Source organism: Drosophila ananassae, chromosome XL (genome assembly GCF_017639315.1).
Source record: "Drosophila ananassae strain 14024-0371.13 chromosome XL, ASM1763931v2, whole genome shotgun sequence".
In the NCBI taxonomy this organism is placed as follows: Eukaryota; Metazoa; Arthropoda; class Insecta; order Diptera; family Drosophilidae; genus Drosophila; species Drosophila ananassae.
This window is the reverse complement of record NC_057931.1, coordinates 6,068,132-6,091,979: the sequence shown is the minus strand read 5'-3', so window position 1 is coordinate 6,091,979 and position 23,848 is coordinate 6,068,132. Positions and strand designations below refer to the sequence as shown.

The 23,848-nt window shown below is 38.8% G+C and overlaps 1 protein-coding gene across 5 annotated transcripts in view; it reads left to right on the top strand.

Annotated features, from left to right (window-relative positions):
• LOC6502220 (optomotor-blind protein) overlaps positions 1-23,848 on the top strand; it is a 63,030-nt gene that overhangs the window by 5,639 nt on the left and 33,543 nt on the right. For 3 of the 5 annotated variants that reach the window (XM_044717221.1, XM_032452827.2, XM_044717223.1), the window contains exons 2-3: positions 20,809-20,922; positions 21,398-21,560. In XM_044717221.1, the coding sequence (XP_044573156.1) occupies positions 20,809-20,922; positions 21,398-21,560 (277 nt within the window). The remainder of the gene's footprint in view (positions 1-20,808; positions 20,923-21,397; positions 21,561-23,848) is intronic. The other 2 variants (XM_044717222.1, XM_032452828.2) reach the window with 1 other exon arrangement.

Sequence of the window (23,848 nt, the reverse complement as noted above, 5' to 3'; positions counted from 1 at the left end):
CAAACTGAAAACGGCAAACAGAATTATTGTTGCCGCTTCTGTGTTGCAGCGCCGTTGTGTTGCCCCATCATCATCAATGTCAAAATTATTGTTTTTCCTGCCACAACCTCCTGCCACATGCCTCATGCCACCTGCCCCACCCCTCTTTATTTTTTGGCCTCTCGATGTGAGTGCCACTTGAATGTTTTGCGAGTGGATTTGCATTCACTTGCCACATGCCTCCAATTGTTGCCACAAACAAAAAGTTATTAGCTTTTTCACTTTTTTTGTTCTATTTTTTAGTCAGAAAAGTTGTTGTTTTTTCAAAGAAAACAATCAATTAGACAATTAATAGTTGAATCTTATAATAATAGTGTTGGAAAAGTACAAAAACTGTATTTTGTATTAAAAGAGACTGTACAACACTGTTTATTTTTAAATAATTTCTAGGAATCAGTAGAAGCTTTTATGTTTTCTTCTAGGAAAGCTGTAAAAATGAGATTTCTAAAGGAAATTCCACAAAATAAAACACAATTCATATTAATTCATATAATTTTTTAATTATAATCATAAAATGGAACCACTTTTCAATAGAACTCGTAGAACTTATCACCAGAACCTTAGACAGAGATCTCTCTCTCTTTTTCTTATTTTCTTAAAAATAAACTCATCTTGTTTTGATTATTTTGAAAGCTAAAATTAAATATTGCCGAGACTCTAGTAGACGCTTCTCCTTCTCTCTATTCAATTGAAAGATTCTTCGAAGAACACGAGTCTTTGATTTTTATTTATTTCCATTTTGTTTCCCCCCATTTTATTTTTTCTCATCTTTTTTTCTATTTGTCGCCGGCAATTAAATCGGTGAAGCAAATTGCGTGAAATCTTTGCCGCTTCCTCTGCAGCTTGTTGCCCTGACTTATCAATTAATTGAAATTGCTGTCTAAGCGCAAATAAATAAACTGCCTAGTGCCGAGGGCAGAGTGCCGAGGGGCCGCCATTTCCCCCTTGGACAGACACTTGACGACACTTTTAGTGCGAAGTCAAGGAAATAAATTTCGAAATTAAGTCAAACACGCTTAGAAAATAAAAAACCATAGAGATAGAGAGAGTTTTAAATACATTTTTGGGGATAGCTGTTTGAGAAGGTGACGAATTCTTAAGCTTACCTCAAAGTTACCTGTAAATAGAAGAGTTTTTTTTATTAAAAGTATATCATAGTCTCTAAAATAAATCATTTCTCATCTAAAATCCATAAAAACTAAGCCCTTTCGTCACTGTAACTACCTCTTTTATAGTATTATTTGCTTTCCGTAGGATATCTTTGATTTCTTTCAACTTTTTTGATACTTTTTTGTTTGAAGTATTATTAGTGGCCCCCCCTTAATCTGTTTTAGTGACAGGCCTTGCTTTTTTTTTGTGATAGAACCCCCCCTTGGGCTCTCTAATTGATGTCAGACTCGGTACTAGGCATGCGATAATGTGACAGACAAAAATATTTAATGACACGCTACCTCCGACTAACCTCTCGCCCCCCCTAAAATTTTTTTTTTTAGGGTCAACCCCTGGGCAACCGCCTGTCAAAGTTCACTTGTTTAATTTTCATAAATAAAAATTTTCCATTTCTTGAAACGGCGTTTTGGGTTTTGGGTAAAAACTCAGCTGACGGCCACCAAAACGCAATCAAAGTGCACTGGCCTGACCCACCCGCACCACCGCCCCAATTAAGTGGGCGTGTCCGCGTCCGCGACTTAGGGGTGTGGGTGAAAAGGGGTCAACCCCAAAGGGGGTGAGCTAGGGGGAAAAATAAAAAAAAAATTCGTTACAGTGACTGCCACCCCTCAAGAGCTCCACCATCTTGGGAACGTTTTTCATAATTGCGTTAAAATTGTCGTCCTCGTCCTCGTCGTCCTTCGGGGAGCAGGCGGGAAAGGACCAGGACCCACTGTGTTTAGTAAAATTATCGATGTGCTAAGTTGACAAATAACCCCCCGTGGAAAAAAACAACAACACCACCCCCTTTTCAAAATTATACGTAATTTGCTTTAGTAACTTGGACATTTTTCCGGACTTTTTTTTTTTCCATTTTATTTTTCCTATTCTGGTATTGGCTTTCAAAGCCCCCCATTTCAGTTTGATGAAAAATGCATAATAATTGGCATTGCGATAGATGTATATAGTGGCTATATAGTGACACGTGTCTCGCATTCGAAATCCGCTGGTCATCGGAGGGGGGGTTCTTGGAAAATTCATGAGTCCGTTGGGTAATTTGCGCGTAATTTGGCTTCAAATTGATTTCGCGAGGTGGCTTACTGCAGGAATTGCAGGAATCTAATAGATACCTGGACATATCGTTTATTCTTAGAGGTAAACCCTTAATTATAGTGCTTGGACTTTGTCGGGGAATTTTCGGGTAATATTTTGTTCGATAAAGGTTCGATTTTTATCGATTTCTTAAGAGAATTTTATTACTTTTCAGTAGGGAGAGTAGTGATCTCTATATTTCGATAAGTATTTGTGTTTTCTTTCACATCCCTAACTTGGAGAGCTTCAAGATGATCGCTGTTTATCGATAAAGATAAAGGATGTGTCTCATCTCTATCTAAAAAAGCATCCTATGATCGATATTTATCGATTTTTTTATAAAATCTTTCATTCTTTCACATCTCTTCATCACGAAGAGCTTCGAGATGATTTCTATTTTATGATTTCTTTCTAAAATGATCAAAAAGCGGAAGGATCTGTCTCATCTCTATCTTGAAAAGCTTCTTATGATCGATATTTATCGATTTTTTTTGCCAAAGCCCTGTGCTCATCCCGCAAACTAACCCTGTGGCCTCAAGGTCTTGTCTTTTGTGGAAATTCCATTGTATTTTTGTATTTTTGATCCCCTGCGATGAGAACTTTTCGATCATGGCCGCCGCCAGACCACCCCTTCGCCGCATTCGATCAAAATTAAGACCGCACCCTATAAAGTCTTTAACCGAGAACCCGTTTCAATGAAACTACTATCCGCACCACCATCATCATTATCACCACCACCACTAGCACCACCCAAATCCCAAAACAGAAAACCCCAGAAACCAAAAAACTCAAATCTAAATCCAAATCTGAGCTGCTTAAATTACAATAAAAATGTCATAAAAAAAAATTAAACAAATTAAAAAGCGACGGAGAGGGAGAGTGCTTGAGGGGGGGAAGACATTAAGTGGCTGTTTATTTAAATTGCATTTACGCCCACTTGGAATTAAATGGAAATTAATTTGACGAACACCGAAAAATTTTCAAGGGGGGGCCTAACTGACTGGCTTATTTTTGGGCCATTTTTGGATCGCGGCTAATTAAGTGGGCGCTTCCGTCGGAACGGAAGTTGCAACTTGTGTTAATTTTTGGTAAGTTTGGGAAAAGCCGAAAGCCCGCCTGAAGTCTAAACTTGGCCTAATGGGCAGCCAAAATGCCGCTAAATGGCTTTCCCTCTAATCGGAAGAGAATTCCTGTGTTTACACGCTCCGCTTAGCTAATGAGATTCCTACTTTTATTTATTTATTTTTTTTATTTTTTATTAAAAGATAAGAAAAATAATGAGTGATCATGCCAGGTGGTTGAAAAAAAATACAATTTTATTCTGGTATGGAACAGGGCTCGAACCCTTAAACTCTACTTCGGGAATTTGAAACAGCCCGCCAGGAATGGAATATTTAAAACGCATTTGTAGGATTTTTTCTTCCTCTTTTTTTTATATTTATTTTTTTTTTATTTTATTTTATTTTATTTTTTTTTTTGAATGCACAAAGCAAACAACGCAAAATATGACAACCAACAACGACAGCAACAACCCGAAAAACGATGACGATGATGACGTCCTTATAATGAACAACATGAGTTCAGAAGAACCCCAAAAAAAAAAAACTAAAAATAAAATACAAAAAAAAAAATTAAATAAAAACTAAAAAAAAAGTGAACAGAAGAAGGAGAGCCAGTAAGAAAAAAAAAAAGTTTATACAAAGAATGGAGCAGGAAGGAATACCAACAATAACAACAACCGAAAAAAAAACGAAATTCCATGCAAACGAAAGAGAGGGGGCTATGACGAAAGAGAGAGACAGCAACAGGAGCAGCGAGGACGAAGACGGAGACGGCGTCTTTTTGGCGCCAGAAAAATAACGACAATGCCTGACGAATGTGCGTTGAGGGTTCCTGGGGGAGTGGGGGGAGGCTGGTCTTCCAGTACAATGTTGGCCAAAAAAATAGCAAGAAGAAGGAGTCATGGAGGATGTGACAAAATGTTTCTAAAATTAAAATACATTTTTACTATTTATTTTTTTTATGCATTTTTTTTTTTAAATTCATAAAAAGAAATCCCCCAAAAAAAAGGGGAAAAAAATCAGAGAAAGTGATCGAGAGCAGACGACAAGCAAGAAGAAGAAGCACAAAAGCCAAGGCAGAAGAATAAGAGGAAGAATAACAAAAAGAAGAAGAGCCTTCTACAGGCTACAGCAGCGGGGACTAAAAGAAATGTCAAAAACAATGAAAACGGTCGAGTGGATTTGACAAACATTTCCTAGATGTGCGCTGGCAGATCAAAGGGATCTGCCGACGTCGGCAGAGCGGCCGACAGCGACAGCGACAGCGACGGCAACGGCAACGGCAACAGCGCTGCTGCGGCTCAGCATCCTCAGCAACAAAGTCAGACGAAGATCGCAGATGCCATTGCCATCTCTGTCGCACACTCTAAGCAAATTAGTCAAATTAGCTAACCCTCTCACTCTCTCTCTCACTCTCACTCTCACTGTCTGTAAGCATCCTTGCGATCGCCTGAAGGATCAAATCTCTGTCTCTGGTCCATTGTTTTGTCTCCTTTTACGTTTTATCACTGGGAAAAATAGGGGGGCACTTGGAAATATAGAACAATATTATTAAAAAACATTATATTATTTTCAAATAGTATTTTTTAGTATTTTTTGTATAGAAATTACATTTTTTTTTCTAAAAATAGCTTATAAATCCTAAATGGCTCCTATGATTTTTAAAATTTTTACATTAAAATATAAATTAATATTAAATTTAACAAATACAATGGGTTTTTTCAAATTAAAATTATATAAGAGTTCAATTTTTCATAAAACTACAAAAGATAATGTTTTAAAATAGTTCCAATATCTAAAAGATTATAATGTTAAATAATACCTATATTTTCTTACTGTGTACTCCCCTTTTTTTTACCTTTTTTTGGGGCTTGTCTTTTGTCTCGTGGCATATTCACGCGTTCGGGGCAAACTCGGCTTGGCTTTTAGCATTAGTTTACACTTGATTAGAACGCTAATTGGCCCAAACAGGGGGAAAAAAAATAAAAAATAAGAAATAAATTTAAAAAAAAAGGAGAAGAACGAGACCCTCGCTCAGTGAGCTGGGAAATTTTCGCGGAAATAGTTCTGGGCACTACCTCCTGGGCTTTTGATCTACGCGATATACCTGAACCCGATCTTATCTTTAAGTGGCGGTCTCTCGATTTTCCAGAAATTAAAGGTATCGTTTTCAAGTGGCTTTCCAAAGATATTGATATAAAAAGATATAGAAATACGATAAATAAATTAAATATTAATAAATTATATAAGACAATATGAAATAATATTATTCTTTATTAAAAATATGATTGAAAATATGATATATCTTATAGATACTTGCCTTAAACTTTGTCTTCTTTGGTCAAATGCAATTCTTCTTCAGATTCTTCTGCTGCCACTGCCTCTGCCTCTGCCTCTGCCCACGTTAGCTGCGACGCTGGCTGAGACTGAGACAGAGACTTGAGGCGACGCTTTATGAATTTTAAGTGGCAAAAATTGACGAGTTGCTTTGGTTTTATTTTTTCTTTATTATTATTATTGCGGCTCTGGCATATACATATATATGTCTGTTAGGGGTTACACACATCTACATATTTATTTAATATTTTGTGGTCTGAAAAATTATACAAATTGTATGGGGCATTTGGTGAGTTTTAAGAGCTCTGCGTGTTCTGTTTGCCTGATTAGCTTAACTGCCAAACAAATACAAATACAAATACAAACAAAAATACGTTTTTGGTAACAACAACAGAACCTGGCCTGGACACACACTCGAATTTATGTTGCCACTTGATTTTTATGAATCAAAATTCTTCTTATTTTCGGTTTCAGTTTTCTGGGAAAATAAAAATCAAATTTATGTAGCACCTTACATTATACACACCTACTACCCATGCCCCTTTTGCCCCTTCAACTTTTCTGATTTTTCCTGTCAAGGGTTTTCCACAAAGGGAAATTAACACGAACCCAAAAGGCAATTACGCACGCACATCTGACTAGCGAGGGTCCACTGTTCCCCTTACCAGAGAGTGCAGTGGGCACTGGGTTTTGGTGGAAAAAGTGCATTTAAAAAGGGTTTTTTCTATTTTTAGTCACTATCTAAAGGGCTTAGGGGGTTAATTAATTGATTTTTTATTAGAAGACTTGATTTGGTAATAATTGTAGATAAAAAAATTAAAATCTACTATTTTTGTATATTCTATTTTTTTTTGTATATATTTCCAAGTAGTATTTTGGTTATTTTGGATTTATAAAAAAAAGATTTTAGCAACTATACTATATTTAATAAAAATTAAGAATATATATAGATAATATTAAAATAAAAATTATAATCCCTTCAAATTTATTTTCTTAAAAAAAATGGTTTAATATTTTCTTACCCTAATAAATAGGCTCTAAATTTGAGATATTAAGGAGGATCTACTGTAGTGGCACTGAACCATGGTTGTTGTTCTTGTTCTTGTTCTTGTTGTTATTGTTAGGTGTCAATGACGTGCGCTATCAGTTTTCATTCATGGCCCAGTCTCTCTCTCTCTCCGCTCTCCGCTCTTGTTTTCTCGCCACAAGAACTCTGCAATTTTTGCAAGCAGCTCCCCCAGCTCCCAGCCACCCACTCTCTCTCACTCCCATACTCTCTGAGAGAGTCAATTAACGGCAAACAAAAGTTTTGCACTCTGCTGCGTTTTTCCGCCTACTAGTGGGGTGGCAAAAAAAAACAAAAACAAAAGCAAAATGTAAAAACAAAAAAAAAAATTATAAATAAAATGTAAATATAAATATATGTGTGTGTGTTTGTGTTTTTTGCAGTAAAAGTTTTTCGTTTAATGCTTTACATATGTCTGTTTTTTTTTTTGGTTTTATTTATTTTTGTTTTTTGTTTTTATTATTTTGTTGTTTTTGCTGTTGCTGTTGTTGTTGTTGTTGTTGTTGTTTGTCTGGCTGCATTCGCGTTAATTGAGTGTGAAGTTGGGCTTTTGTTGTTGTTATTGTATTCGCTGTTGATTTTAATTGTTAAGCAACAAAGGCGCGAAATATGTTTTAGCTGTTTTGGCTTTTAATTAAGCTGCCAGCCCCAAAACCAGCATGAAAAAGCAAACCAAAAACAACAAAAACAACACAAATCGCAACTGTAACCAAAACACAGAGAGAGGCGGGCAGAGGTGGCAGCAGCAGCCTGAAGTTTGCGTGCAAGTGGCAGCAAAGTGTTGATTTCATTAAAAGCAATTCCAATTGCAACAATTGCAACAAAGTGCAGCAACAAAGTCAAAGTCGAGCTCACACTTCATGCCCATCATTCCCTCTCTTTCTATCTATTATTATTATTTTTTTTTTTGTATTTTTTATTTTGGCCTGATCGTTGCATTTAATTGTTGCACATGGAGTGACGTCGACGTCGACGTCAACGTCAACGTCAACGTCGCTGTTCGCGTTCTGTTGTCACTTCAATCTCGAGTTAACAACTCGATTACACGCAGCTCTGCCGCTGTCGACGCCTCTGTCAGCGCCGCCGGCCATGTGCAATTTTTTGAATTATTAATGAATCTCAGCAACGGGCGTAAAGAAACAGCAGGAGCGGAGATGGAGGTGTTAATAGGGGACGACTAAGGGATACCCTATACAAAATAAAAAAAATAATAATTTATAAAAAATAAAAATTAGTATGAGCAGGAGATTGAATTCTTACTTGGAAGATAAAAAAGTATAAAATATGTACTATAATTATTGAAAATAATATACTAAAGGGAGTCGAACTCAAAACCTAGAAGATAAAATAGTTGAATTAACATATCTATAATTATTACAAAAAACAAAAAAATAAAAATAATAAAAATGTACTAATAAGAGTCGAACTCTGGCTTAGATTTTGTATTTTGTAAAAAAATCAACTACTTTTCAAGGCTTACCTCAAAAAAAGCATCAATAACCAATAAAAAATTAATAAGAAAATAAAAAAAACAAACCAGGAGTAGAACTCTAGGTCAAAAAATAAAGGGAAACCCTCCTAATAGTTAATAAAACTTTTAAAACCATAATTCCAGGGTAAACCAAAAACCCCACCTGTAAAAAAAAGAGGAAGAAAGAATAAAAAAAAAGCAAGTGCTGTCCGGTACAGCAGCCGGGGATCGTGTTAATAAAAAACAATTAATATTAAGTGTATGTTTAGTGTTCGCTCTTGACGGTGTTGCTCTGGCTATTATTATTGTTGTTGCAGTTGCATTGTAGTTTCCAGTTGGCAGTTGCCAGTTGGCAGATAGCAGTTAGCAGTTTTCAGGTTGCACTCGTTGATTATTTGTACTATTAGCGCGTTGTCAGTGGAACTCGTTATCTTGCGTCTCGCTTTAGCGTAGCGTCGCGTGTAATTACTTTTAGTTGGTCATAATTTGTCAATAGCTATTTTGTTGCACTGCCAATTGCCAATTGGCAGGCATTGTCAGCCAGGCAGTCAGTCAGTCAGTCGTCAGCAATCACACACAAGAGCAGCGCAAGCGGAAGTGCAAGTGTGCAGGAAGACCAGTACCAGTACCAGTACCAGTACCAGTGGAGGGTCGGCGGTCGGCAAAAAGTGGAACAAGTGAGGTGACAGGCAGTAACAACTTGGCAACACGGCCCAGGAACTCTAATTGACAAGCCTGGCCAGGGGCTTCATTACCTTCTACTCTTTACTCGTTACTCGTTAGTTGGCACTCGTTAGGGGTGATTATGGCGTTAGATAAATTGTTATTTCCCCAACTGATTCTATAATTATTGGGTCAGGAGGTTTTCCTTTCATCGACTGGGTAATTGTTTTATTTTTTAAGATTTTCTACCTCTCAGATTGCTCGCTAATTGCCACTTCTCGCTACTCGCTAATTGTTACTCGTTGGTGGTTACAGTTATGTTATATATGTATTTTAATTTATTCTCTCTTCTTTTTCTTATTTTTATTGTATTTTATTTATTTATTTTTTTTGAACAAAACCAATTCGTTACTCGTTACTCGCTTCACAAATGCTCGCTAATTAGCATAATTGAGATACACAATGGGGGCTAATCCCCGTTTAGCAGTTCTCCCCTCCCCTGCCCCCCCACCCTCTACGCTTCTGCCCTCTTCCGGTTCTCTTTCCCTCTTTTTGGAATCCTCCTTCTCGCTCCAATGGCCAAATCCCTCTCGCTTAACCTGTTCCCGCTACCCTGCGCCGGCGCCAGAGCGCTTCAGCTTCTTCTTTCTTTTTTTTTTTTTGTGGGTTTTTGCGAGAAAATTCGCAAACAAAAGAGAGACAATAGTGGCGGACAGGCTCAGAGTGAGAGAGAGAGGGGGGAGGGAGAAGGTCAGCTGCCCAAAGGGGATCCGATCGCAACCCTCGGGGTTTGTTTGTTTGTTGTTTTTGTTGTTTGTAGCGCCAGGTAAGCCACATCCTCTACCGGCCGATCCTCATCGTCCTGCCATCCTGATCCTCCTCCTCCCTCCTTCCCATCCATGTCAGATCGTTCTCCTCTTTAGGCTCCTCGTTTATTTTGTTTGCTTTTCACCTCGTCCGGGCCCTGTCGTTTCTATCTCCACTTTATTATCATCAAGAGCCGCTGGGCTTTCTGGCTTCCTTGCCTCTTCCCCGGCGATTCCCTCCGACGATCTCCTGTCCTGTCCGTCTGTCCGCTTGTCCGTCTGTCCGTTCGTTGGCATATTTGGTCATAACTTTATGAGTTGCAGAGGTATTTGGATCAAATTTTTGGATGATCCTTCAACTATTCAGGTTAGATTGTATCTCATGACTAGCTGGCTATCTAGCTCTTGAGATACTTTCACTGTCCGCTTGTCCGCCTGTCCGTTAACGAGAATATAGGTTCATAACTCTTAAAGTTTAAGAGATATTTGGATAAAAATTGGTTTTATTTAGTTATTATTAATTCTTAGATTTTTTTAGCACTATCACTCTCTTAATACTCTCACTGTCCGCTTGTCCGCCTGTCCGTTAAGGAGAATATTGGTTCATAACTTCCAGAGTCTTGCAGATATTTTGATGAAATTTTAAACCTAGCTCTGAGTTGATATTTTCTTCAATATCAAGACCTTCTTGATTTATCAGTCAGTTGCATCAGCTGATAATGTGAGCTTTAGTTTCTTGTTCTCCTGCCCCCGGGGGCTGTGGTGCTCTGCTTCCCCCTTTATTATTTTTTTTTTCACTTCTGAGCTGGCACTGCCACTGGCTCTGGTACTGGGCACTGGGCACTGGCACTGGCCTTTTGGCCAAAAGGTAAACAGACCACAAATTGGACAGTGGAACACATGTTTGGCGCGTTAAATGCTCGAGCGTGTTATTTATAACGTTTTTTATGCGCTCAACAGCTTCGCATCGCATCGGAGCCATCCGGGGCCAAGTGGCTTCTTGCTACTTGCTGGTTTGTTGGTTGTTGGTTGTTGGCTTGCTGGTTTTGTTGGTAACAACAGCCAGCCAGCCAGGTCTCCCTACCTCCTTTCATTTCATTCTTTTTGGCTTCCACTTCTCTCATGATGATGGTGTTGTTGTTCTTGTTAAGACGCGTGTACCCAGTTGCCCCTCGTGTTTTTGTTTTTGGCCAGTTGTTTGGTCAACACCTTTTGTAGACTCTGGCTTGGGGCAAAAAGAACGCTCTTCCTCCAAAAACTAAAAAAAAAAACAACAGCAGCAGTTGTAAGTTTCTGTTGGTCGCATGACCGCAAAAATATGCGTATGGCTGGTACCTTTTTGTGGCCTTATGACAGCCATCGGTCATCGGGGGCAGTTCTCGAGTCCGAGTCCCGAGTCCTTGAGCACAACTGTCGCCTCGAGGAGATCACGCAATCGAGAAGAATTCTTCTTCGTAGAGTCCTTGAAAGCTATGAAGAAGAAAAGTACCGGGTATCTGGTAGTTCTCAAGTACCACACTTTTAATATCTGGCAGATACTTTGAAGATACTTCAGAGAAGAAATCCCCGAAGAAACAGACACCAGAAAAAGAATCGAACAGGTGAACAGTAGATCTCTTTGGCAAGATTCTTCCCCCCAGGGGTTTGTGTTCTTTTTTTTTATTTTATTTTTTATTCGAAGGATTATCGGAAGAGTCGGTTCGAAAATAAAATGAAGGAGATGGTAGGAGGTTTCTCCGAATCGTGTTGATTTGATTTATTTTTGAAAAGCAAGAAACGCAACTTATCGCTCTTCGATCATAAATAAGAATTATATAAACATGCGTTTGGGTATTCTTCAGTGCACCACCCATACTTGCAGCACCAGCACCAGCACCAGCACTGTGGGTTGCAACAAGTTGCAATGTGTGTTGCAAGACGATCATGATGATGATCGCCGTGTGTGGGACACATTAGAATCCGGTCTGGTCCTGGTCCTTCGGGGTCTTCTCTCTCCCCATGTCGGTTATGTTAACAACATTTAAACGCAGCTCGTTTAGAGTCTGAAGAGTTGGTGGTGCTCTGGTGCTCTGGTCTTCTGGTCCATTGAGAAAACTGGAAACTGTGCAACCTGGCAACCTGGCAACCGCGATCAGATCCGGGGTACTTGGGAGGAGGTCTCTCTAGCCGGCCCTCCGTCTTGCTGGCGTTCAGGATTTATGAGTGTCTGACGTGTGTGATGACTGTTATTAGCCGGGTTCGCATCCGCGTCCTCCAACCAACTCTCCATCCCAACAACTGAACAACTCAACAAGTCAGCCACTCGACAACTCTACACAAGACAAGACGACAACTGCGATTGTTGCAACAACCTACGAAAATATTCAAACACTAAGCTTTCAAGAGGGCTTCAAAATAATACAAAATATTACAATATTAAAGAAAATATTACATCTTAAAATTAGAGAATATATATAGCTGGTACTTGGTAGTATATTTTTAAAGAAACAGATCCATTAGATCTATAGGGACTATAGATACCTGGTACTTGGGGGGATGTACTTAGGTACTTGACTTGATTATAAGGTAGGAGGTTCTTCAAATATAGTCTTTTTTTAAGAAGAATATAATATATCATAAAATAAAGGAATATTAATACCTGGTACTTAGGGAGAACCTTAACTGGTATTATATTATATGAATTATATTATATTATACAGAAAACTAACAGTATCAGATCTATAAAGAGCCATTGATACCTGGTACTTAGGGAGAGTAAGTACTTTTTTAAGAAAATATATAGATAGAATAGTGAAAATATATAGAGAGAATACTAATACCTGGTACTTAGGGTGAACTTTAACTTGGTATTACCATCTATTCCATAAAAACTATTAATACCCGGTATTTACGAAGTTAGAGTACTTGACAATATAGTCTCTTTTTTTTCAACAAAAACTTTATTCATTAAAAAAATTAAAGTAAAAATAAATAAATATATAATTTTTGTAATAAAAAACCTTAACTTGTCTAGTTTTGTATTATTTTTTTTTTTTAGTGTAGAACAACCTCCACAGTTTGCAATTTTTTTTTGCAGAGCTCTTTAAGCGGATGTGCGGATGTGTGCATCGACATGGCCATCACTGTATCCTCCCCCTTCAGACCTCCCCTCCCCTCTATCCTACCCACACTGCCCCCATCATCATCATTGCGATGATGATCATTTTGGTTCGTGATCGTGATCGAAATAAGGATATTCCTGCTTTGGTTTTATTTAAAAAAAAAACAAAAAAAAAGCAAACAAAAAGCAAAGCAAAAGCAAACAAACAAAAAACGCGTTAATGGCGCCTACCACCATAATTTAGACATTAAACGTGGGCGCTGGGGGCGTGGCAGCTATCGGGATTGTTTGTTTTAGCGATTACTCACTGTACGTCAAGTTAAATGAAGAGGAGATTCGAAAAAAAATAATAATTCAAGGAGGGGGGTTTCAGAAAAAATGGTTTAAAAAATGGGAGGGAGGATAGTTATATTATTTAAAAAATATAAGAGTATTATTTTTTAGATACTATTTAATTTAGATAATAAAATTTATTTATTTAATTATAAAAATAATCTAGTTTTAAGATGAAAAATAAAAAAAGTTTCCCCTTCAATTTCTTGAGATTTCAAGCCTCAAAAACAAGTAAAGTTTCTATTTAATGTCCCCCCCTTGGACTCTGGACCACTGGCCACGCCCCCACGCCCCCTTTTGGAGCCATTGAGAGCATCTTGAGCTCATCTTTCTTTATCTGGTCGCTTTTGAGCTCACTTGAGCACTAAATGCGCATAAATTACTTACACTTTGGCGGGCAAACATTGACAGAAAGGGGCGGAGACTGGCTGCCACGCCCCCTCAGAGCCAACCACCCAACCACCCACCACTCCATGGGCCTCTGGCCAACGAGCTGAAAAACATTTGACGAACAATTTAATTAAAAAAATAAAAAAAAAAGTAAAAATAAGACAAACTGTTCTCCCCCTTGCTCTAGAAAATGTATTTAAAAGTTGGCCATAAATAATTTAGCACCCAGTTTAGGTCGTCTCTAGTATCTGAGAGATACTTTTGCTGTTGGGATTTTATCGCAAGTTTCAGGTTGCCGGTTGCAAGGGGGGGACTCGCTCCAAGGACCTAATTGAGGTTGAACCAATTACATTTTCCTTTCCCTTAAGGGGGAGATTATTTCAATTATTTATTTTTATTTTATTTTATTTTTTTTTAATTCAATTATTAAAATTCAATTAAAATGCAAAAAAGATAAAACCCGCATTTTCCAAAAAAGTAAATTAGTTTCCATTACAATGAAAATCAAAAGACCTTTATATAATATTATTTTATTAATATAAATTTTCTATTTTTTTAAGCTATAAATTGATTAATAAAACGTACTTTGCATGTCGCTTTTAACAATAAATGAAAATGAAATAAAAATTGCCGCTAAATTGTTGCCACTTTTTGCTCATTTTTTTATTACTATTTTTTATTATCATTACTATTTTTTATAGTCGGATATATGTATGTATGAGACTGACTCCGATTATTGTGCGAAAAGTCACACAACTGGCGGAGCCAACGGCTTGAATATTAAACAGAATTGGGATTTTTTTTTTTTTTTTTTTTTAGCAAAAACGCTAAAAATATTAATAAATGAATGTAAATAAGCGCAGCTCACGCACACACCACACACTGCTGACAAATCGAAATCAAAAAGCGGAATAAAAAAAATATTAAAAAATAAGAAAAACAAAAACAAAAAAAAAAAGCGCAAAAAATTGTTGAAAAAGTTTAGAACCCTTCGCGCCTTGCATGCAAACGAGGCAGCGCAGTCGGCGGCGACGCCGGCGTGACAAGTGTAGTGCAAGCGAGAGGGGTGATGGGCGGACCAGAGTGTCAGAGCAAAAAAAAAAAAAAAAATAAAAAGACTGACCAGGGCAACAAAAAAAGCACAAAGCAAAAATAACAAAGCAAAGCGGGCAAAATGCCAGCACACATGCGGGGGCGTCTCTCGCCTGCCGCCTCCGCCGCCGCCGCCTCTCTTTCTGGCCAACGGCGAGCTCGTATGGCGGCCGAGAGGGACAGCAACAGTCCGAAAGCAGAGCAGGTGAAAAAAAAAAGAAAAGAAAGAGAGCGCAAGGTTAGATTTTTGGCAGAAGGATAGGAGGGTGGTGGGAAGGGGGAGAGCAGGTAAAGGGGTAAGCTTATTAGGGGGTGTCACATGTGCACATGATGGCGACTGGCGACCAAAAAAAAAAAGTGCTTTTTCTGCAAAAATGGCGCAAATGTCTGCGCAAGTGTGTGTGTGTGTGTGTGTGTGTCGTCAGCCGCAATTATGAGCAATTATGACAAAAAAAAATAAATAAATAAAAGAAAAAAAAAACAAAACAAAACAAAGGCTGGAACAAACAAAAAAAAGCTCAAAGGGGTGGACCTTGTTTGTAAATCAATTGGGTGCTGGGTGCACCTCACCAACACAATGGCATGCCAATAATTATTTCCAAGAGGCCCCCTAAATCAAATGGGCACTAAAATTAAGTCTATTACGATTCACATTACATAACCATATTCTTTTTTTTTTTTTATTTTTTATTTCACTTTTTTTTATGGCCATCGTTTCATTTTATTTTATTACGGGGATTATGGAAATTTTTTTATTGAGAAACTATAAAGTAATAGAGTTGAGGTAGTTAATTTTTATATTTAAAGCGAGTTATGTCAGAGATTTATTTAAAAAAAAAAACATTTCCATGATAACTACTCCCCCCCTAAAAACCCGCTTAAAAAGTGACATTTTTAGCGCACTTGTTGAACATCCGCACTCTGGCCCGAGGTTGAGGTTTGTTTTTTATATTTTTTTTGTGTTTTTTCGAGAGGTGGTGACCTCTTCCAGTCGAAATCCAAAACAGACAACATAAATCAGCCACCGAGAACCCTTGTCTTTTCTATATTTTCCGCTTATCTGCGTGACAACTGCATTTCAATTCATAACAATTAAAAAAAAACAGAAAAAATCTGAAAAAGGAACCACTCTAATCGTTGACAGGGTCAGTGGGGCTAACCCTCCCCAAAAAAAAAAGAAAATAAATAAATAATACATTGTACTGGAATCATGTGTGATTTAAGAGGGACACTTGCCACCTTATCGTGCCACATTTGCCGCGATGACAGCCGAACAGAATCTAATCGTGGCGAGTCGATACGGAGCTTGGGGTTTTTTTTACGAGAATATTCGGAAAGGGGGTTTCTGATTGTATTTTAAAATATTAGAGTCTCTTGAGAGGCTTAAAAATATAAAAAAAAGAGAGACTAGTAGTCTTTATTTAAAAGATATTTTTCTTATCGATAATTATCGATTTCTTATATTATTTTCTATTACATTTAGTAATATAAGACAGATATATATAATATTTTTTTAAAAACAAACAAAGAAGTAAATAGATTCTATATTCTAAATCTAAGTTTAGGTATATTCTTTCTGATAAAGTCTAGCCTATCGATAATTATCGATTTCTTATATTACTTTCCATCATATTTAGTAATATAAGACAGATATATATAATATTTTGTTAAAGCAAACAAAAAAGTTTATAGATTCCTTTTTTTAATTGTATCTCTAGGTAGATCTTTTGTGATAAAATCTAGCCTATCGATAATTATCGATATCTTATACTTCTTACCACTTTATCCCTTTAAATAAGACAGGTAAATAAATTATATCTACATATTTTAATTTATTAAATAGAAGCTATACCTTTTCTTAAAAAGTCAAGCCTATCGCCTATCGATATTTATCGATTTTTGATATTTCTCCCCCCAATTCGATAAAAGAGCATTTCTAATTCGTTTTGAATCGCCTATTAACCGCTCCCTTCGAAAATGAAGCGATCAAATTGTAATTGCAACCGATTGCCCGCCGCATTTGATTTATTTTTCAGGGTCGAGGCGTCCGTCGTCTATCGATAAGAGTGTAGGAATATCAGAAGAGCGATAGTTTTTCCCAGACAACCTGCTGCTGCATCTTTTGCCCAGAAACTGGCCCAGAGTATGTGTGTTTGTTTTGTGTTTTTTTTTTTTTTTGTAGGGCCCTGGGATCTTAATGACATGGCCATCCATTTCAAGCCAAAACGAGACTCTCGAGTGGGCGTTACCACTAACTGACAGACTAAAACAAACGGGCAGCCTGTTTACGAGGACTTGGGGCCGTGGTTATGCCTTCATAAATTGTTTTATTATTATATAGAGTTGATATATGGCCCAGCCACTTGGTCTCAGTCTGGACAGAGTCCCTGTTCTGTCCTCTCCTGTCCTGTCCTGTCCTTCAGTCCTGTCAGTTTATTGGTTTAACTAATTTGCCCCGATCCTTTGCCCTGTGTGGGTAATTAAGGTTTATGATGCAGCTGCCTCTGGGCCCAGACCCATGCCTCGTACCTTGATCCTTCCCTGATCCTTCCCTGATCCCTACTGACAATACACAAATTTGTCAAATATCCACTAGATTGATCTCCCGTTCTGTCTTATTTTTTTTCGTACAATTTGCATGCAATTGGCATTCAATAAAATTCAAATTAAATGCTAAATGAAAACAAAAACTGAAAGAATAAAAATAAATAAATAAATCAACTGCCCTGGAGGACAGATGTTCTAGGCAGGCAAATGATGTAAGAATGATGTTATGCACCCCTCTTGTTGACACAAAACTTGGCCAACTCGACAACAATTTTGTTGTCACAAAAGCCAAACTGTCATCGGGTCCTCAGTCTTTATTCCCCAGCCCCTATAATGCCCTCTGATCTTGACAATTTTCTTCAACAAAGTTCGGCAGGTGCTACCTTAATCCCCGCTTCGCAGTTTTGTTGACAAAAAAAAATAAAAAAAATACCTTTTTTCTCCTTCTGTTTGCCTGCAGCTTCTTTTCATTCCTCGGTTTCTCTTGAATTTTTTTTGGGCGGCTGTTTGATTGACTATCAGATAATGTATTGACGCTTCTAAGGCAGACCCTCGTCCTCGTCCTTGTCCTGTTTCTGATCTTGAAACAGGTGCGTTAATAGACGCCGTTTAGGGGGACAGGACAACCAAGACATCCAGGACATCCAGGACATCGAGGACACACGGCACACAGATGTCACCTGGCATTGCTAATCGATTACATGGCCAGCCAAGATTTAGATAAGTCGAGTGCCCACTGTACTCGCCGCCGGTGGCACTTCCACTTCCACTTCCACTTGATGAATGACTCAATTGGGGGATGGCTTCTTCTGTTTTGTTTTCAGATAAAAAGAGTGGCTACTATTTCACAAAAGGTTATAGATTTGTTTTAAAAAGATAGTAAAAGTGTAGATGCTTCAGAAGAAGTCTTGTTCTAACCTTCCTGTTGTTTCCTACTGTCCCTAACTACAAGCTAGGCTATAATCTTAAGGATCTATTACTATATCTTATAGATCCTAACTTTATCCTCTTATAAACTATCAATACCCGCTACTGTCAGAGTATTTTCTCAAAGAACCCCAACAGCAATTACAACTCAATCGCTGGGAATTTTATTTTCGGTGCGGGCTAATTGATTAGCCATTAACCCCTATGTGGGCTAAGGACAACTGAGCGACACCTCAATATACGCACACACTTGGAGCTGGGACTGGGACTGGAACTGGGACTGAGAAGTAGCAGACTTACAAGAAGACACACCTGAGGAGAGGCACTGGCACTGGCACTGGCTTAATTAGGCTTAATTATGGGCTCAGGGGCTCCCTTTGTGGCAGTTTTCTGGCAGAACTGCCTTCAACACTTTTGGCGCGGGGAAATTGAATTAGCCGGCTCCAGATCCCCAGTCCCCAAGGATCCATAGGGACTGGGACTTCGACTCGGACTCGGAGTCGGTTAAATGTTGGTGGCAAAAACAAACAACGTGGTCAAAAGGTGCAAGTTTTACACGTAACGATTTGCACGAACCTGAAATCTCAGACAGAGTTTGGCAACACAGTCAGTTTTAGAGCCAGGCTTTTAACCGACTCCTTGTGTGTGTGTTGGCCTTTCCTCTTCCACAAAACCAACAAACCAACACACAACACACAAACGAGAGCAAATCGTTTTGTTGTCGAGCAAGAGCCAAAAAACAGAAAAAAACAAAAAAAAATTTAAGGCCAGAAAAAAGGCGAAAAAATAACGCGGCATGCGGTGTGGGCCCAGGAAACTGGCTCCAAAGTCGGCCTCGCTTGGGGCCATGTCTCTGGTCTTCAGTCTTTTAGTCTTCCACTGTTGCAGTCTTGAGTCTCCCAGTCTTCGGTCTCCCAGTCTTTTGCTGGCCAGCCTTTTGGACCCTGGTTTCTGGCCATAACAAGCTGCCAACAACTGGCGCCAAGTGCTCAATAATGTTAACGAGCTATTCAGTTAAGACAACACACACAAATACACACACTACAAAAAAAAAAAACAAAAAAAAAACCTTAAAAAAACGAAGCAAGACAGACGTGCCTTGGTTCCTGGCAAATAAAAAATAATTTGCAGTCGAAAAAGGCAGACACCCTCTGCTTCAGTCTCTCTCCTCCAAATAGAAACATCCTCCAAGATGACGACCAACGAGCCTTCAGACATCAGTCAGCTTGTTAGGTAAAGGTAGAGGAGCTGGAGCTGGAGCTGGAACTGAAGCTGGAGCTGGAGCTGCCCATACCGATCCCCATTCTCCCCCTCCAACTGGATGGCAGCCAGCCCCCGCCCATGTTTGTTGGTTTTTTATCAAAATGCAGTCGCAGCTGATGATGATCTGTGAACATGAACAAGACGTTCGTTAAATTTGATTCATGAGGCGCTCTCGGCCCGAGACTCCCAACCTCAAGCTCAAAACTGCAGTCCACTGTTCGAAAAAATATTTAAATATTATATTCTCTTCTTAATTTATACATTTTAAGTCATAATTTTGACGAATTATTAACTATTCTTTTAGAAATGCAGAAATATGATTGATTTTTGTTGATTTAAGCTTAAAAATATATAATAATTACAAAATAATTTTTAACTGGAAAAAAACTACTGAAATACATTTTTTTTAGATTATTTCTTTAAGATACTTTTTTTTTTAAGAGAATTCTTGGTAGATTCTTTTTTAAATTCACTTTTTTAGATAATTTTTGCATAAAAGTTGTTTGAAACAAAGGAGAAACTTTGAAAAACTGTATTAAAAAGTGTGTTAAGAATTCTAAAATCTTGTTATTTTAGAAGAAATAAGAACTAAGAATTTTTCTCAGTGCTTTTGTGACTGAACCTGAACCCGAACAGCGATTGAGTGATTGCTACTTAAAGTTATAATTTTCATATTTATGCCCGGGTGTGTGTGAGTGCAGGGCGAGATCTCCCTTGGCCAGAGGCCTCTGCCTCTGCCTCTGACTCTGCTCCTGCCTCTGACTCCTTAGACCCCTAAGCCCCCCACGAAATGGGTCCCTTTTTGGGTGGATTGGATGTGGATCGGATCGTGGAGGGACAACGACATCGCATCGCCGCCTGTGTGTGTTCCCCCTTTAATTTTTGTTCCTTTTCTTTCGCTGGGCCATGTAATTTTCGAGTTTGCACATTGCCACCAACATGGCTAATCAACTTGGCCGGTAACCAGCTCCAGCTCCAGCTCCAGCTCTGGCTCTAGAGAGTCACTCTTTGGGCCAATTTGAATTCAAGGCTTGGAGGTGCTTCGTTTTGTGGCCGTGCCGTACCGTGCCGTGCCTGGCCTGGCCGGGTTTTTTGGGATCTCCTCCGAGTCGAGTCGAAACAATTTGTGGCTTGGCGCCACTTGATAACCTGGCCCCGACGTTTCAGCATTTTGGTCTTAAGTTTGTTTGCTTTTCTGCCCGATTCTGGCTTGGTCCGAATCTGATAATGATGATGATGATGATTGTGGATTGTGGCTACAGCTCCAGCTCCAACTCCAGCTCCAGCTCCATGGTTGTGGCTTTAACTTCAGCCCCAAAGGTGGGCCCCCCTGAGAACCAACCAGCATAAGAACGAAACCCTGATTAATGTTTTATTTGATTATCCAGGCAAAATGACTACACACCCCACCACCACACACTCCACTACACATAACTGAAACCATCTCTCTAATCCTTCATTTCTCGTTTCAGACAAATGTTTCCGCAAATGAAATTTCGTGTTTCGGGACTGGACGCCAAGGCAAAGTACATCTTGCTACTGGACATTGTGGCGGCGGACGATTATCGTTATAAATTTCATAATAGGTAAGTCATAACATACTCTTTAAATTATCCAACAAATTATGATTAATAAGGGAAAAAGTGTAGGAGAGGTTTTTGAAGAGAAATGATAACTAATCGATTAATTTCGATGACAATAAAATTCTCTCTTCTAATTGTTTCGATTTTATTTAGAAATTAAATCATGAATTCTTGACAATAAAGAGGTTTCTATAGAGTTAAAGTACAAATTTGTATATCTAGATGATTTATCGATTAATTTCGATGACAATCGATTGCTTATCAAGAAGCTTTTCTCTCTTTCTTCTAGTTTTTTTGGCTTAAAATTATAAAAAATATTCAATCTTTGAGAATAAAAAGGTTTCTCGACATTTTGAACTATATTTTTTAACTCCTGATGACTTATCGATAATTTCGATAGTCAATCAAAGTCTATATCATCCCTAAAACATATATTATTATTAATTAATTATTTATTTATATTTTAATACAATTACAGCCGCTGGATGGTGGCTGGGAAAGCGGATCCTGAGATGCCAAAACGCATGTATATCCATCCAGACTCGCCCACAACGGGTGAGCAATGGATGCAGAAAGTTGTTTCATTTCACAAATTAAAATTGACCAACAATATTAGTGATAAACATGGATTTGTAAGTACTGTACGTCTTCTTTGTTTACCGCATTAGTTATCTAAGCTAAACACATCCAAAAAAATCCAAATAATCCAAGTCAACGATACCAAGGCGATCATTTATTCCTTTTAGTTTGAATCTGAATGTATGTTTGAGGAAGTGATTTGTCCCAAAAAAAAAAAATAGTGGATGGGTTAGACTTCAGTGTGGAGTTATCTGTGACCAACACTCTGGAGTGCCTCTGGAGGAAACCCCAACTCCATCGCTTATCAACGCGAACTGGCCCGGCATCCTCCATCCTCCATCCTCCGAGAGGCGCTTTGATGTGCCCGTTGGGACCGTGAGTACTCCTCCTCCAGCCGGCTTATCTAAAACTTCTCACACGCATGGATAAGTCCCGGGAATCGGGAAAGATCCGAAAAGAGGAGGAATGGTGGCCAAGGAGGAGGAGGGCGCCAAGCAAATTGGCGATGGACTTTCCATTTGAAGGCCACTGGCGCGCTTCTTTTGACTTTGTAGTTGTGCCGACGCCGATCGCGTAAATTTCATCAACTGCTGGGCAAATTTTCATTTTTTATTGATCCGACTGTCGGTGGTGGCATAGCCAGCCAGCTAAGCCCACCCGTTGTGACCATTCTACACCACTCTTACTCTCTCTCTCTCTGTACGATGGTCATTATGATCTTGGGCGGGCGCCATGTGGTTCGGAGTCATGTCTGGCGGTGCTCCGCCTCCTTTTGCGGATCGTTTTGCATGCCGAGTCATAAATCGCATAGCGAACAAGGCGGTGCGGATAAGGGCGGTGGTGCACCACTCCACCACTGCTCCCTCTCGTGTCCGGCGGCAACGGTGGTGGTGGTGCTAGTGGTGCGTGGGCCTCCGCCTAAGTAGCCTGTGTTGGCCATTAATTTCCCGTCCAAGTTCAAAAAGCGAAATGCCGACGCTGCGTGTGGTTGCGATTTCGATTCGAAAATATCTCAGATGCAATACTATCCTATATTATATAGTCTAGAAATAGTAGTTTAATTAGAGCTACGATTAAAATCGGACGATTAAACTTTGGATGGTTTCTAAAACATCAACACCCGTAGAACCCTCTAGTTCTAGTTCCACACCAGCTGTTGGCTCTCAAAAGCGTTATAATCATATAATCATGTGATATTGAAGTCTATAATTTAACACTTTTTGCGGTCGAGGGGGTCAGTGGTGCGACCTGGTGCCTTTTATTATTATTTTCTATATTCTCGCTGGCTGCGTGTCACAACACCACAAAGTCGGAGTCGGAGTCGGAGTCCATAAGGCCTCTGAAAACCCGTAAACCCGTAAACCCATAGACCAGACCTACAGACCCCTAGACCCGTAATTGTGGGGCTATATAGAGAAGCGATTCATTTGGTTTTCGGAAAGTGGACTATGGAAGTGGAAGTGGCAACGGAAGAGGCTTGAATCATACATTGAAATGCACTTAGCGGGCGGCAGAAATCGCGCGCGTTTTTAAACGCCCTTAGCTCGAGCTGCCCTCTTCCGTTTCCTTTTTTTTTTTTTTTTTTGTATAGGAGTGTATGTGTGTGAGTGTGTGCGTGTTAGTCGGCCATGTTGCGGCCAGCAAGAAGAGGGGGAGAAAGAGAATGAGAGCCACCCTAATAAGGTATAATGAACCACCGGTCTGAAGGGGGTGGCTCGGAACGGGGTGGAAGGCGGGAAGGTGTCGCCTAATGCGTTTAATTGTTGCAACTCTACTTGGGACACTCTCCACCCCAATTAGCCAACACCCTGCCTACAACTCACTCTTTTTTTTCGAGTGTATGAAAGAGGACAAAGGATGAGGCTGTTTGGGGGAAGAACTTGGGTTAGACCTTTCCTAAAATTAATATTTTTGCTTAATTTTTGTTTGTTTTAAAGTTTAAAATAAAGATTTTAGTTTAAAACAATCATGAAAATTAAGAAAATTTATAATATTTATTTAAATAAACTCCTAAAAACATAAAACTAGCTAGGGTAGCCTACTAACTGAACTGGTGACCCCGATTTAATCTACCTCCAGTTCTTTTTGCATTTAAAAGGAAAATGTTTAATAAATTAATATTTAAATGTTTAACATAGAGACACATTTTTTAAAGTAAATGCTTTTTTTTTAATGAAAAAGCTTTTACTTTTTACACTTCTTTCATAAAAACTAATGAAATGGTGACCCCGAATTGGGAGAAACACGAGCTTTTCCTTCTCCCTTTAATCGCCAAGAAACTTTATATTAAATAACTATTAAAATTAAACAAAAACTTGAATTAAAACAACTCTTTAGTTAATGTTGCCAC